Source organism: Rana temporaria, chromosome 4 (assembly GCF_905171775.1).
Source record: "Rana temporaria chromosome 4, aRanTem1.1, whole genome shotgun sequence".
NCBI classification, from domain to species: domain Eukaryota; kingdom Metazoa; phylum Chordata; class Amphibia; order Anura; family Ranidae; genus Rana; species Rana temporaria.
The window spans coordinates 376,841,535-376,856,886 of NC_053492.1; the positions used below are offsets into that span (position 1 = coordinate 376,841,535).

General features: G+C 43.6%; 1 protein-coding gene across 1 annotated transcript; it reads right to left on the reverse strand.

The window, feature by feature from the left end:
• Positions 1 to 746: 746 nt before the first annotated feature.
• LOC120937621 (cystatin-like) lies at positions 747 to 15,052 on the reverse strand. The gene is made up of 3 exons (XM_040350998.1): positions 14,732 to 15,052; positions 4,796 to 4,897; positions 747 to 912 (listed from the first exon to the last, which is right to left on the reverse strand). The coding sequence occupies exons 1-3, from the start codon at positions 14,948 to 14,950 to the stop codon at positions 841 to 843; spliced, it is 393 nt and encodes a 130-aa protein (XP_040206932.1). The 5' UTR covers positions 14,951 to 15,052; the 3' UTR covers positions 747 to 840.
• Positions 15,053 to 15,352: the final 300 nt, after the last annotated feature.

Sequence of the window (15,352 nt, forward strand, 5' to 3'; positions counted from 1 at the left end):
AATAGTGGGTTGATTCTACACTGACCGTGAATGTAATGGGGAATTTACAAGGACCACCAACGTGAGGGGGGATTTACTGTACAATGACCTCCATGTAAGGGGGAATTTACACTGACAATCATTGTTGAGGAGATTTGTACTGAACACTTCTACACAGACCACCAATGTTAAAGGGGATTTACACTGACCACCTGTATAAGAGCAACTCTGCACTTACCACTTACCACCAATATAAAGGGAAATATACACTGATCACCAATGTAATAAAGAGTTTACACTGACAACCAAAGTAATGAAGGATTTTACATCAACAAACAACAAAGGAGAATTTCAACACTGGCCACCAATGTTTACAATCGCCACCAATTTAAAGAGGATTTCTACATGGACGACCAATGTAAGGGAGGGTGCCCGAGTGCCCCGATGGGTCAGTCTGCCCCTGATGCTCCGTAGAACTTTTTGCCTGTTTGAGATGTTCTGGTGCAAACCGAACTAGGGGGAGTTCAGCCCATCCCTACCAGCCAGGTGAGTATTATACTTCTGTTTCAGGGATTTTTCCAGTAATAGACCTGTGCAGGGCCAGGCTAAAACAATGAACTATACACTGTGCAGTGATTTCTGCAGTGAGGTCCAGGACTTTCCTGGATCACCAGAATGGCTAAATAAAATAACAAAACTATAAAACTGTATTTAGATGTTTGAGGTCAGCTTTTAAGTCTACTGTAATTCAATAAACCACACCAGAAGAGTATGTTATGTTTTATTTGATCAAAAAAAATTGACAAATTCTTTTTTGTGACAGCCAAGAGTTTTTTTTTTTTTTACATGGATCAATCTTCTCTAGTTGCATGAACTGCTCACCAGATCATTCTGATTTTTCCAGGGGACAGATAAAACTTGAAATCTGCATATCTGTGGAAATATGGAGAGAAAATGCATTAAATGTCTACACAATCATATATCGACTTCAGAGAAAACTTATGAAACCCTATACTGAGTAGTCTGATCTCACAAGAAGATGACCGAGCACTGGATCAGCAATTTATGAGAATTAGGCCCCTTTCACACATGCGGACCGTTAGTTTTAATCAGTTCAGTCATGTTTTTTCAATGGATGAAGTTTACATCAGTTTGTCATCCATTTCCCATTTCCGTCCATTTTCCATCTGTTTTTCATATCCTCCAGCTAGAGTCCTTAAAGCGGTAAAATGCAGGTAAAGGACCCGGCCAGTTTTTGCGATTCGGGACTGCGTCGCTTTAACTGACAATTGCGCGGTCGTGCAACGTGGCTCCCAAACAAAATTGGCGTCCTTTTTTTCCCACAAATAGAGCTTTCTTTTGGTGGTATTTGATTGGTTTTTATTTTTTGCGCTATAAACAAAAATAGAGCTACAATTTTGAAAAAAATTCAATATTTTTTCCTTTTTGCTATAATAAATATCCCCCAAAAATATATAAAACAACTTTTTTTTCCCTCAGTTTAGGCCGATACGTATTCTTCTACCTATTTTTGGTAAAAAAAATTGCAATAAGCGTTTATCGATTGGTTTGCGCAAAATGTATAGTGTTTACAAAATAGGGGATAGTTTTATTGCATTTTTATTAATAATTTTTTTTTACTACTAATGGCGGCGATCAGCGATTTTTTTCGTGACCGCGACATTATTGACACATTTTTGGGACAATTGTCATTTTCACAGCAAACAATGCTATAAAAATGCATTGTTTACTGTGAAAATGACAATTGCAGTTTGGGAGTTAACCACTAGGGGGCGCTGAAGGGGTTAAGTGTGACCTCATATGTGTTTCTAACTGTAGGGGGGCGGGGCTGGACGTGTGACATCATTGATCAAGTTTCCCTATATCAGGGAACACACGATCAATGACAGCGCCACAGTGAAGAACGGGGAAGCTGTGTTCTTCACTGTTCTTCAGCTCCGGAGGACCGATCGCAGGACTCCAGCAGCGATCGGGTCCGCGGGTCCCGCGGCCACGGAGCTTCGGACTGGGTCGCGGGCGCGCGCCCGAGGACCCACGGCTGGGCAATTAAAGAGGACATACAGGTACGTGCTTGTGCCCAGCCGTGCCATTCTGCCGACGTATATGTGCAGGAGGCGGTCCTTAAGTGGGTAAAGTGACATTAAAGGTTAAATTATTTATAAAAGAAAATAGCAAACATCTTATACTTACCTGCTTTGTGCAATGGTTTTGCACAGAGAAACCCCGATCCTAATCTTCTCGAAGTCCCCAACTGGCACTCCTGGCTCCTTCTCTTTGAGTGCCTCCATAACAAACCAATTGCTAGAGGGGCATTTGTGCATACTCGCTCCTGAACCCTGCTCTGTGAATCCATAAGACATGCAGAACAGGGGTCGCCCCACTCCCTCACTCTCTAATCATTGGCTCACTGGCTGTAATTGACAGCAGCGTGAGCCAATGGCTCTCATGCACATCACTGGATCAGGATCGTGTATGTATTACAGAAACATGCATAGAATGCTTGAAGGTAAAAAAAAACTTCAACCTTTAGCCCACGTTCACATTGGCACAATTTGACATGCGATTTGAAAGGTCACATTGCATGCCAAAACACAGCCTATTGCCGGCAACGACACTGTCCCAATCGGTGCGACACCAACTTTGCAGAGCCACGCCGATTTCCAAAAGTAGTTCCTGCACTACTTTTGGTGACTTCAATATGCGATTGTGCATGAACCTGCACAGATGTCTTTCAAACGGCCCCGAACTCGCACTGAAATGAGGGTTTGAAATTGTACGAGTTCAGCTGAACTTGCGCGATTTCAAACCCGCGTTGAGTGTGAACAAGGGCTAAAACCACTTTAAAGCCTCATACACACGAACGGATATCTGATGAAATCTAATCCAATAGATTTTTTCATCGGATATCCGATGAAGCTGACTTTCATCAGTCTTGCCTACACACCATCAGTCAAAAATCCGACCGTGCCAAAACGCGGTGACGTAAAACACTACAACGTGCTGAAAAAAATGAAGTTCAATGCTTCCGAGCATGCGTCGACTTGATTCTGAGCATTCGTGGATTTTTGACCGATGGACTTCCACACAGACAATGTTTTTTTTTCTATCGTTTTTTTATTCATAGGAATAATTTAAAACATGTTCTATTTTTTTTCACCGATGGAAAACAAACCGATGGGGCCTACACACGATCGGTTTGTCCCATGAAAACAGTCCATCGGTCCGTTTTCATCGGACAAACCATTTGTGTGTACAGGGCTTAAAGGGTCACTAAAGGAAAAAAGAAATTGCCTAAAATTAATGTCTGCAAGGTAGACAGAGAGAATAGTGTAATGATTCTGTTAAAAAAACGAGTAAATACCTATTAAATTCCTTCATCTATATCACCTCCGGCATTCTAGTTTTTGTTCTCTCATTCACTTCCTGGTTTGCGGCGCTCCTTCATGTAAGAACTACATTTCCCAGTATGAATTGGGGCACGCCCAGTAATTCACACCTCCTTGAAGTCTCTAACACGTAGAGAGCGTCCTGCCACACAGATGTAGTTCCCAGGAGGGGGCGAGCATGTTACTCACCACCGCAGTAAAGCCTCCCATCACGGTGGTGAGTAACAATCAGACAAGCAGGAAGTGAACAGAACAGAGAAGAAATAGAGCAACTTCTGAGCAAAAACGAACAATGAGAAAGTGAAAAGAGGAATGTCTGCAGGTAAAGGATGCTTATTATGAAAAAAAAAATTCCTTTACAACCCCTTTAAAGGATCACTAAAGGAAAAAAAATGTTTGGCTAAAATGACGGTTTACAGGGTATAGAGACATAAAAGTTAACTGATTCATTTTAAAAATGATTAAAAATAGATTAAATTCAATCATATAATGTGCCTGTAGTTTCATTTTCGGTTTTAAACTGGTTTCATGTTTATGTGAAGTAAAGAGACCCACAGAACAAAAACAAGCAAATCCAGGGCAGTGTTTTGTTTTTAAAATGAATCTGATTGGTTCTGAGGAGTTTTAGACACACAGCTTGGACCACAGTAAAAAGCTGCCATAAGTTTTTTCATAAGGAGGCAGACAAGCAGGAAGTGTGGAGATCACAGCAGAATTACAGCAACATCAAAGCAAAAACGAACAATGAGGACATGAAACCAGTACTGCAGTAAGGTAAAAAAAAAAAATTCCTTTAGTGATCCTTTAAGTCTTCTCTTTACAGCTGGCTCTAATGTTCACATTTTTATTCCAGCAACTAAGGCCCCGTACACACCATAGAATCTATCCGCAGATAAATCCCATCGAATGGGTTTCAGCGGATAGATTCTATGGTGTGTACACTCCGGCGGATATTTATCCGCGGATATTTCCGAATTCCAGCAGATAAATATTTGTCGACATGCACAGAATATCTATCCGCTGGAATCGGATCCCCGGATCGGATCCATCCGTCCAAAGGGATTCCCCGCACGCGTCGTAATGATTTGACGCATGCGTGGAATTCCTTATATGACAGCGTCGTGCCCGTCGCTGCGTCATAATCGCGGCGACGGCGCGACACGTCATCGCCAGAGGATTTCGGCGCGGATTTCAATGCGATGGTGTGTACACGCCATCGCATAGAAATCTGCTGAAATCCTCTAGAGGATTTATCCGCGGATACGGTCCGCTGGACCGTATCCGCGGATAAATCCTCTCGTGTGTATGGGGCCTTAGAGTCGCTTTAATTAAAGTACAAGACACCTGATATGCATCATATATAATATTCTAGTAGTAAGAAACATTTTATTATTGAAGCAAGCTCTCACCTTTGTTTGATGTATCTCATCGGGGCATGGTTCTGTATCATCATTGTTACAGGAGCTCATAGTAACTTCAACTTCCATTCTATATTTTGAGCCACTAACCACCTAACACAGATTAAAGAAATCAGATAATTATCTAATCACAGTCATCACAGAACTTAAATTGTACATCAAACCAGACCTTTTTTTTTTCTTTTCAGTTTTGGATAGAGTGGGAAAGTATTAGAAGCCCTGTCTGATTTTACTGCTATCTGGAATTTTATAAAAGATCATTTCCCTCGCTTCCTGTCTTGCGGACAATGTTTTATCAGACAGGAAGTGAAGGGGAATCTGCAACAATGACAAATACACAAATAAAACATTTTTCAGGGGTTTTTGCCCTCCCCTTTGCTGCTAAAGACACCTAGGGTAAATTCTGCCAAGATTCAATTTTGTACATCCACTCTGTTTATTACAGTGGTTACTCCTCCCCACGTGCAAATTCTCTGGTTGAAAATAGCATAAAGCAACGTTACCACATTCACTTCACCTGCTCTTTGACTGGAAACATGTTTTGTTTTTGTTTTTTTTAAATCATTTAGAATTTCATCTCTTTTTGACCTTGCACAATTGTGCAACAATATTCCCTGGTATTGAATGGGGAATATGCATTTTAAAGTGCTTCTTTACTTTGTACGGTGGATTTTTTTTTGTATTATTATTTATTAGTAATATTACAGGTTCAGCAAATATATGGTATTTTTTTTTTTCTATTGAAAAAAGATTGTGTGGCCCCCCAACCCCTTCCAGAGCTAGCCATCCCAACACACCAGGCATGCAGGTTGGTATCCCCATGGTAAGGAGAGTTCTTTGTCATGCGGCGCCTTGTTGAACTTCCAGTGACCAGTATGAGAGAGTAATGCTCCGTAAACACGATCGGTTTTCCCGGCGGTAAAAAGTCAACCCGGAAAACCAAGGGGAAAACCGAGAACCTGTTTTGTAGCTTTTTCCCTTACACGGCCGGTTTTCCTGGCAGGAAAACTGCCATGAGAGCTTTGTTTGGGAAACCCGGCCGTGTGTATGCTCCATCGCAGGCTTTCCCCATAGAAAAACTGCCAGCATAAAAACTGCTGGGAGTCCCGGCAGGAAAAAATAAAACATGTTCTCATTTTTCCCACCGGGATTTCCGGCAGTTTTCCTGTCGGGAAAACTGCCATGGAGCATACACACGGCCAGTTTTCCCGGCCAAAAGCTGTCATGGCAGTTTTCCCAATGGAAAAACTGGTCGTGTGTACGTGGCATGAGAGCGATAACACCAAATTTAACACACTTGCTCCCCATTCTCACCTGAGACCATGACACCAGGGAGGGGGAATGACTAATTGGGCCCAATTTGGACACTTTCACTTAGGGGTGTACTCACTTTTGTTGCCAGAGGTTTAGACATTAATGGCTGTGTGCTGAGTTATTTGGAGGGGACAGCAAATTTACACTGTTATACAAGCTGTACACTTACATTGTGGCAAAGTGTAATTTCTTCAGTGTTGTCACATGAAAAGTTATAATAAAATACTTCAAAAATGTGAGGGGGTGTACTCACTTTTGTGAGATACTGTATGACAGATCAAAAAATATATATAATGTGAATAGTGCCGCAAATACTATGTACTTCAACAATAATTATTGTTGAAGTACATAGTATTTGTGGGACTATTCACATTTTATTTTTGATTTATCTTTGGGGAACTATACATAAATTAGCACTGAACCAGAGATATGATATTTTGTATTTCAAACACATTTATATGAGTGTGTGTAAGGGTGATAGCAGCTTAAATTAGGGGATATTTAGCAGCTCACAAGACACATATTAGTTTTAGCAAAGAAAATACCCAGTGCTTCTGGCTATGAATATGACTCGCTCTGCTCATTGCTTCATGACAATACTGGTTCTTGATAATTGGCAGCTCAGACACCCAGCATTGTCATAAGGAATTAAGGAAAGGGTCCTTATCCTTGCCTAACTTAGAGCTTACACAGGGCTTCCTCTAGTTACTCCCTGCTACTGTATGATATGGATCAGTGAGGGAAAAAAATAAAGAAAGTATGTGAAGCTGGGGAGGATAGGAGTTTAATGCCGCGTATACACGGTCATTTTTCGGCATGAAAAAAAACGTTGTTTTTAAAAACGTCATTTAAAATGATTGGGCCAGATCCTCAAAAGAGATACGCAGACTTAACTGCTGTTCAGTCTGTGTCTAACTTTGCAAACGATCCTCAAAAGGCTTTTTCCAAAGTTAGGCAGAAGATCAGGCATGTGTAATTCAATTACACTGCCGAATCTTAGGATGCAGTACCGCATCCGCCGCTGGGGGCATTTCGAGTCGAAATGCCGTTGCTAGTATGCAAATTAGCACTTAAGGCGATCCACAAAGCTTTCCAGCTTCGTTTTTTCGCCGTAAGTGTTATTTTGCAAGTGTAAAACTAGGGCTGATGTTACAAAGTGTAAACTAGTCACACCATGTAAAAGCCCATTCCAGCGACGGCATTTGGTATGCATTCCCGAGGGAGAACTCCACGGCAATTTGTAAAGACAAAACCGGCATGGGTTCCCCCCCAGGAGCATACCAGGCCCTTAGGTCTGGTATGGGTTGTAAGGGGACCCCCCTACGCCAAAAAATCGACGTAGGGGTCCCCCTACAATCCATACCAGACCCGTATCCAAAGCACGCTACCCGGCCGGTCAGGAAGGGAGTGGGGACGAGCGAGCGCCCCCCCCCCCTCCTGAGCCGTGCCAGGCCGCATGCCCTCAACATGGGGGGGTTGGGTGCTCTGGGGCAGGGGGGCGCACTGTGGGCCCCCCCACCTCAGAGCACCCTGTCCCCATGTTGATGAGGACAGGACCTCTTCCCGACAACCCTTGCCATTGGTTGTCGGGGTCTGCGGGCGGGGGCTTATCGGAATCTGGGAGTCCCCTCAAATAAGGGGGCCCCCAGATACCGGCCCCCCACCCTAAGTGAATGGATATGGGGTACATCGTACCCCTATCCATTCACCTGTAGGCAAAAAGTTAAAGTTAGTAAACACACAACACAAGGCTTTTTAAAATAATTTATTATTCTGCTCCGGATGCCCCCCCTGTCTTCTTTATTAGCTCTATTAGCAGGGGGGCTTCTTCTTCCACTCTCCGGGGGTCTTCTCCGCTCTCCGGGGGGGGGGGTTTCTTCTTCCGCTCTCCGGGGGGGCTTCTCCGGACTCCGGGGGGCTTCTTCCATCTTCTCCCCTCTTCCGCTGTTGACTCGGCGAACCCCGGTTCTTCTGCAGATGTCCGGTGCCTTCTTCTTCAGCGCTGGCTGCCTGCTATCTTTGTGTGTTAGCTCAATTTCTAACAGGCAGCCGGCGCGGTCTTCTGTGACGTCAGGGTCTTCTTCTCCCCTCTTCCGATGTTGCCTCGTCGCCTGTTGTCGCTGTAATGATGGAAGCGCGCCTTGCATCCCATTTATATAGGCATCACCGTCCCATCATGCTCCGGTAGGTACCCACGTGGTGGGTGCCTACCCACGTGCACCCACCACGTGGGTACCTGCCGGAGCATGATGGGACAGTGATGCCTATATAAATGGGATGCAAGGCGCGCTTCCATCATTACAGCGACAACAGGCGACGAGGCAACATCGGAAGAGGGGAGAAGAACAGAAGAGAAGACCCTGACGTCACAGAAGACCGCGCCGGCTGCCTGTGGGCAGTTTTACCGACGAGAAACCTCAAATCCTCGTACACAGGGCAAGAAAGCACTGCCAGCAGTTTTCTTGCTGTTTCTGGCCAAGAAAAGGCTTGAAAGATGTAATATGTTCTAAAAAATTAACTTATCATTTAACAAAGTCCAGCAAGATCAGTATTATGTTGTGTAATAGGTACAGCGCTGGAACTAATGATAAAGAAACCTCAATGAAAGGTTTATATTACCCCAATGCTGAGGTTGATGATTAACTGAGTGAAAATCAATTCAAACAATAAATAATCAGTATTAGACATTGAATATGAACATGAACATTAACTGTGTTGAAAACAGTGATATTGCAACTACTTAGGGTACACCCACGGTATGACTACTGTGGCAGAGCGAGGCTCTGTCCCAATAAAAATAGTGTTAAAATGGACACAGGGTATCGGCTCTCCCGGAGGGCAAATCTGCCCACATACTTAATGGTTATAAGAGAGACCAGTGGCCCACTGCACGACAGTTCTTCAATGCCAGCAGGGGCTCATTGGTGACAGATGAGTCTTCCTCCACCCCGAAGGTGACCTGGCTTACGCGTATACATCTGGCCACCTATTGTAAGCAACTTTATGACTCCAGACAGACCCATAGGCCCCCGACGGAATTTGAACAATTGTGCTCACCCCCAAAAAACCCCCGTCATACTCTCTCTCTGTTATATAAAATGATCTTAGGGCATACAGGTACTTCCCTTCCCAAATTCACCGCAGCTTGGTCAGGGGATTTGGGGAAAGATGTTAGCTAGGCAGCCTGGCAGAAAGCCTTCTATTACACACATAAATCCTCCATCTCGAGTTATGTTCGAGAAAAAAATTACAAAGTGATATCACGGTGGTATAGAGTACCGTCTGCCCTCAGGGTCATGTTTCCCTCGGCTTCTGACTCATGCTGGAGATGTAACTCGGCTGTTGGTACGTATCTCCATATATGGTGGGACTGTGAGGTTATTCGTCCATTCTGGAACCAGATATTTCAGGTTTATTCGAACATGTATGGTAAACCCCTTTCCACCTCCCCTACTGTCGCTCTGTTGTCCATTCTCCCGGGGACCTTCAAGTTTCAGAAACACACCCTCCTTAGATTCTGTCTCAGTACGAGTAGGCAACTGATATCCAGACATTGGAAATCACCCTCACCCCCGTCCCTAGCTGAATGGGTTAATGAAATGAACGGAGTCATGTTGATGGAAGAACTCCAAGCTAAGGCCCTAGAAAACCACACTAAGTTCTCCTTTACATGGGCAATTTGGAGGCATTATTCTTCCTCAGACGAATTGAAGACACTACTTTCACCTAACTCGAGCTATGAGAGGATCGGAGCGCGAAACATAGGTCCTGGGCGCGGGGAGCCCGGGAGCCCGGGCGCCGAACCCCCCCCCCCCCCACCACCACCTTCCTAACCTCTCCTCTCTTTCTCTCTTCTTCCTTTTCTGGTCTTTATATCTAACTTTCCTTATTTTTTCTGTTACTCCTCCTACCTTCCACAAATACGCCAGGTCTGGCCAAGGCTATCTGTTATCTTCCTATTGTTGTGGTTTAAATTCCTTGGCATATACTTTGTTGATTCAGAGATATGGATGTCCTGCTGCCTCCCTACTGGTAGTACTCCTGACGTGTACATGTTATCCTCTTGCTTTCTCCTGGCCATGGGCGCAGCAGGTTCCCATGGGGGCGCCCGGGCTAGGGGAAGCAACTGTTGGACGTATAATGATAAACGACAAGGATGATTGTGTAAATGTTTTTCTAGGATTGCAAGTATGTCCATAATATATTTTTTGTTGTGGAAAGTGACTGTCTATTACGGTGAGGATCGGCCTACCCAATGTTGGGTGGCCGGTTCATGTTTTCTTTGATTTCTGTCAAAAAAAAATTCTAACAAAACTTTTATTGAACCTAAAATGGACACAGGGTATGCACATTTACTGGGTGCAACTCTACAGAGTGTAGATGTGGACTGGAGAAGACTGCTGGTGCAGCTTTCTCCAGGTTTTGGTACTTTGTCATGGGGCTCTGTAGTTTGCAGATTCCACAGTGTCTGGGGTGGGATGGAATCTCCAACCCTGTATCCAGACTTTGTGATTACCAGCAGGGTGTGTGCTCAGGTGAGCACAGCCCTTATAATGAGAGTGTGCTAAGACCTCATGGCTCCCAGTTGGAGACAGCTCCTGTAAGAGACAGGAGGTCTCCAGGAATCAGAGAGGCTGTAGGAGACAGCCAGAACGTTGGCTACTGCAAGAGGCAGAGCTGTAGACGCTGAAGGGAAGCCGCCTATGTTGAGGAGTCCGCTGGTCTGGGTGACCAGGATAACGTGCAGAAGTACTGCTACAGAGAGCCGGGTGGGTTAGTATTTCCTGTTTGCATTTGATGGAGAAGAACCCCCTGCGTGGGAAACCTTTGATTGAACTTTTTATTTTTGCCTTTTTAATAAAAATGGGCTACCACACCCTTAAAATATAGTTCCTGACTGGTGTGAATCACTGGAAAAACGCATACCACGAGAGTTAACAACCCCCATCATTACACTACGTACTATGTGACTTCCCTGTGCGTAACCTCTGAACTACCTAATTAGCAAAGGTCTCTATATGACAACTGTATATAGTCAGTCGTTGGTCCTAAATCTTTAGCGGGCTAGCGTTGCGGCCCAATCATACATTTTGGGTCATAAGTAATGCCGCGTACACACGATCGGTTTGTCTGATGAAAACAGTCTGATGGACCGTTTTCATCAGACGAACCGATCGTGTGAGGGCCCCATCGTTTTTTTATCCATCGGTGAAAAAACAAGGAACTTGTTTTAAAATTATCTGATGGTTAAAAAACCGATAGAAAAAAACGATCGTCTGTGGGCACGTCCATCGGTTAAAAATCCATGCATGCTCAGAATCAAGTCGACGCATGCTTGGAAGTGTAAATGTGCACATTTTCTGAGTATGTTTAGTAAAAATAATCATGGAAGGTTGGCTTTTCAATCCTGAATAAGCAAACAGTCCATAAAGTGCTGGCACAACTGACATGAACATGGTTGTTGTAGACCAACAACCCACTAAGTAATAAAAAAAGACTAATGCCCCGTACACACGATCGGTTTTCTCGTCGGAAAAAGTCAGATGAAAACTTTTGGTCGGGAATCCCGACCGTGTGTATGCTCCCTCTGACTTTTTCCAACGGAAAAACTGCCGGAAAAAGATAGAGAGCAGGTTTTCTATTTTCCCATCAGGGAGAAAATCTAATCGGAATTTCCAATCGTGTGTACAAATCCCGACGCACTAAATTCCGACGCATGCTCGGAAACAAATCAACGCATGCTCGGAAGCATAGAACTTCCTTTTCTAGGCTCATCATAGTCTTTTACGCCACTGTGTTCTTGGCAGTCAAAAGTTCACCAAACTTTTGTGTGACCGTGTGTATGCAAGGCAGGCTTGAGCGGAATTCCATCGGAAAAACCATCCAAGTTTTTTCCTACTGGAAATTCTGCTCGTGTGTACAGGGCATAAGAATAACAGGTTCAGAGTGTGCATTTTGAAAAACAAGACCATAATGTGGCAACTCCATTTTCTTTAGCCTAGAACAACCAGCTTAGAAAAATTTCACACATGTCAACAATCAAATTTTATACTCAACTAAGGGGACATCTACATCTAAATATATTTTGGTGGATGGCATTAAAAGTTATTTTTAACAATTGCTTTTTTTACTTTCTGCAAAGATTACATATTTATTTTTGCTGTGTGTCCTGATAAAGTGATATCTCTTTACTTCTTATCTTGAGGTACCATAGGAAGTTAGAGGTAACCACTCTGAAGTCATGGACAGTTGTTACTGTAACTCATGTCGACATTGTAAGGTTTTGTTCCAGTAACAACAATAATATTTTTTATTTTATTAGTGGTAAAAAGGATAATTCGAGAGGGAAAATATTCCCAAGACAGAAATAAAAACCCAACAGGGGTTCTAATCCTTACCTTCATCCAAAACTATAAAAAAACTTTTGGCTTTAGAGCCACTAAGGGCGTTCCACAAAAAATGGTCTGGTCAGGAAGGGGGGTAAATCTTCCAGTGGTCAAGTGTTTAAAGCCACTTAGAGGCTGCTACACAGACTGTTACTGCTTATTTCTGAAAATATTAGCTGCCAGGTTTGTCTGCTGTTCTAATGGCTTCAATGTTTGTAGTCACTGACCCCGAAAGAGCACATGAATCAGTTCTGACTCTGTTCAGACATCACTTGCTTCATGCTTGTTCTATGTTACTAACTCACAAAGTACTCAAGCAAATGACAGCTGTTGTACTAGCAATTAAAGCGGTTCTCCACCCTAAAGTGAAGTCCCGCTGATCGGAACCCTCCCCCCCTCCGGTGTCACATTTGACACCTTTCAGGGGGGAGGGGGGTGCAGATACCTGTCAAAAGACAGGTATTTGCACCCACTTCCGGCCCGGCATTCACGGGCAAAAGACGGCATTTCGTCACATCCCGTCGCCCCCCCCCCCCCCATTGTGTGCTGGGAACACTCGGCTCCCAGCACACAGTGGGAGCCAATCGGCGGGCGTAGCGCGACTCGCGCATGCGCCGTAGGGAACCGGGCAGTGAAGCCGGAGGGCTTCACTTCCTGGTTCCCTCACCGTGAATAGAGGGGGGAGCAGCAGGATGATGGGCAATCGCTCGTCCTCTGCTGCGGACGCCTCTGGACTCCAGGACAGGTAAGTGTCCTAATATTAAAAGTCAGCAGCTGCAGTATTTGTAGCTGCTGGCTTTTAATATTTTTTTTCCAGGGAACATCCGCTTTAAGGTCAATAATGGCAGCATATATGTTTTTTTAGTAATGTTTCCTTAATGTATCTAGTCAAAAGGTTTGTTTTATTTAACTTTGTCCCCACTGGGTAGATTCACCCTCTGTATCTACTCTGTTGACCATTAGTACTGAAATAGAAAATGATGAGAAATCATCATTAAGAGTTGTCACCAGAACAAGCCATGTTCACTAATGCCGCGTACACAGGATCGGAAATTCTGACAAAAAAAGTCCGATGTAAGCTTTTGGTCGGAAATTCCGAACGTGTGTAGGCTCCATCGGAATTTTTCTGTCTGAATCTCTCCCAAGAAAAATTTGAGAGCTGGTTCTCAAATTTTCCGACAAGAAAAGTTCTTAGAGGAAATTCCGATCGTCTTGTATGCAATTCCGACACACCAAAAACCACAAATGCTCGGAATCAAGTCGATGCATGCTCGGAAGCATTGAACTTCATTTTTCCCGGCTCGTCATAGTGTTGTACGTCACCGCGTTCTTGACGGTCAGAATTTTGTGTGACTGTGTGCATGCAACACAAGTTTGAGCCAAAATTCAGTCGGAAGAAAATCCACGGTTTTCTTGTCGGAATTTCCTCTCGTGTGTATGTGGCATAACAGTTGTTGACTAACAGTGTTAAGCCCTGTACACACGATCGGTTTGTCTGATAAAAAAAGGACTGTTTTCATCGGACAAACCGATCGTGTGTGGGCCCCATCGGTTTGTTTTCCATCGGTGAAAAAAAATAGAACATGTTTTAAAATTTTCCTATGGATAAAAAAACGATAGAAAAAAAAACAATCGTCTGTGTGGAAGTCCATCGGTCAAAAATCCATGCATGCTCAGAATCAAGTTGACACATGCTCGGAAGCATTGAACTTCATTTTTTTCCGCACGTCGTAGTGTTTTACATCACCGAGTTGGACACGGTCAGATTTTTGAACAATGGTGAGTAGGCAAGACTGATGAAAGTCAGCTTCATCGGATATCCGACGAAAAAATCCATCGGATTAGATTCCATCAGATATCCGATCGTGTGTACAAGGCTTTAGTCTGCCAATGTTCCAGTGACAACTGTCTATGAGGGGAATTCACCTTCCACTTCTTGTTGCATCCTTGGGATGGGAAGTAAAGGGAAATCCCCCCCCCCCCAACAGCACACAGTCAGCGAATAAAATTGGACCCTTCCCCTCTCTATCCAAAATGAATAGATGGCTATTACTATGCATACACTTAAGGTCATGCAACAAATACAAATTTTAAAATAACAGAGATTATTTTCTAAAATATCTCAAGACAAGTAACAAATACCCCAATATGTGACCATTCCTGATTATATTTGTCACTGCAACAAGTAAAATAATTTGTTCAGAACAGATTACAAACACACACTAACCTGTCTCATGAGTTTTATAGTCCTGTTGATATTGATGATGTATCCGTCGTTGCTGTTTCTGTTGAATTCTTCCTTTGCAAAACTCAAAGCAGACTGGACACCCTGACTATCCTCGTTAATTTCATTCCAGCCTCCAAGTTTTCTTCTCTGTGACTGTGCATGTACCTGCACAAATAAAGCCAACGTGAGCACCATGCACGCCTTCCAGTACATATTCATACTGAGGGGTTTCTTATTTCTTAGTACTTGTTCTGAGCGTTCAAGTCTGATCCTAAATTGCTGTGTGCAAATGTTTTGAAGAGAGGCAGACCCTGCAGTATTTATGCTGCGGGATCCTAGTACTTTGCCAAGTCATTCTTCTGAATCACATGTTTGGTATGCAGTTTATGAGGGTTGTCCATGGAAACATTTACAAATGTCAGAGAGGATTTAACATATCCTCCTCCAATCCTTAAAGCGGTTGTAAACCCGTTTAAATTTTTTTTTTTTCCCCCTGCAAGGCAAAAGTCATAATGAGCTAATATGCACCGCATATTAGCTCATTATGAAATACTTACCTCGGAACGAGGTGTGTAAAACTTACCTGGTTCACGCCGAGCGAGAAATCATCTTGCTCCGGCG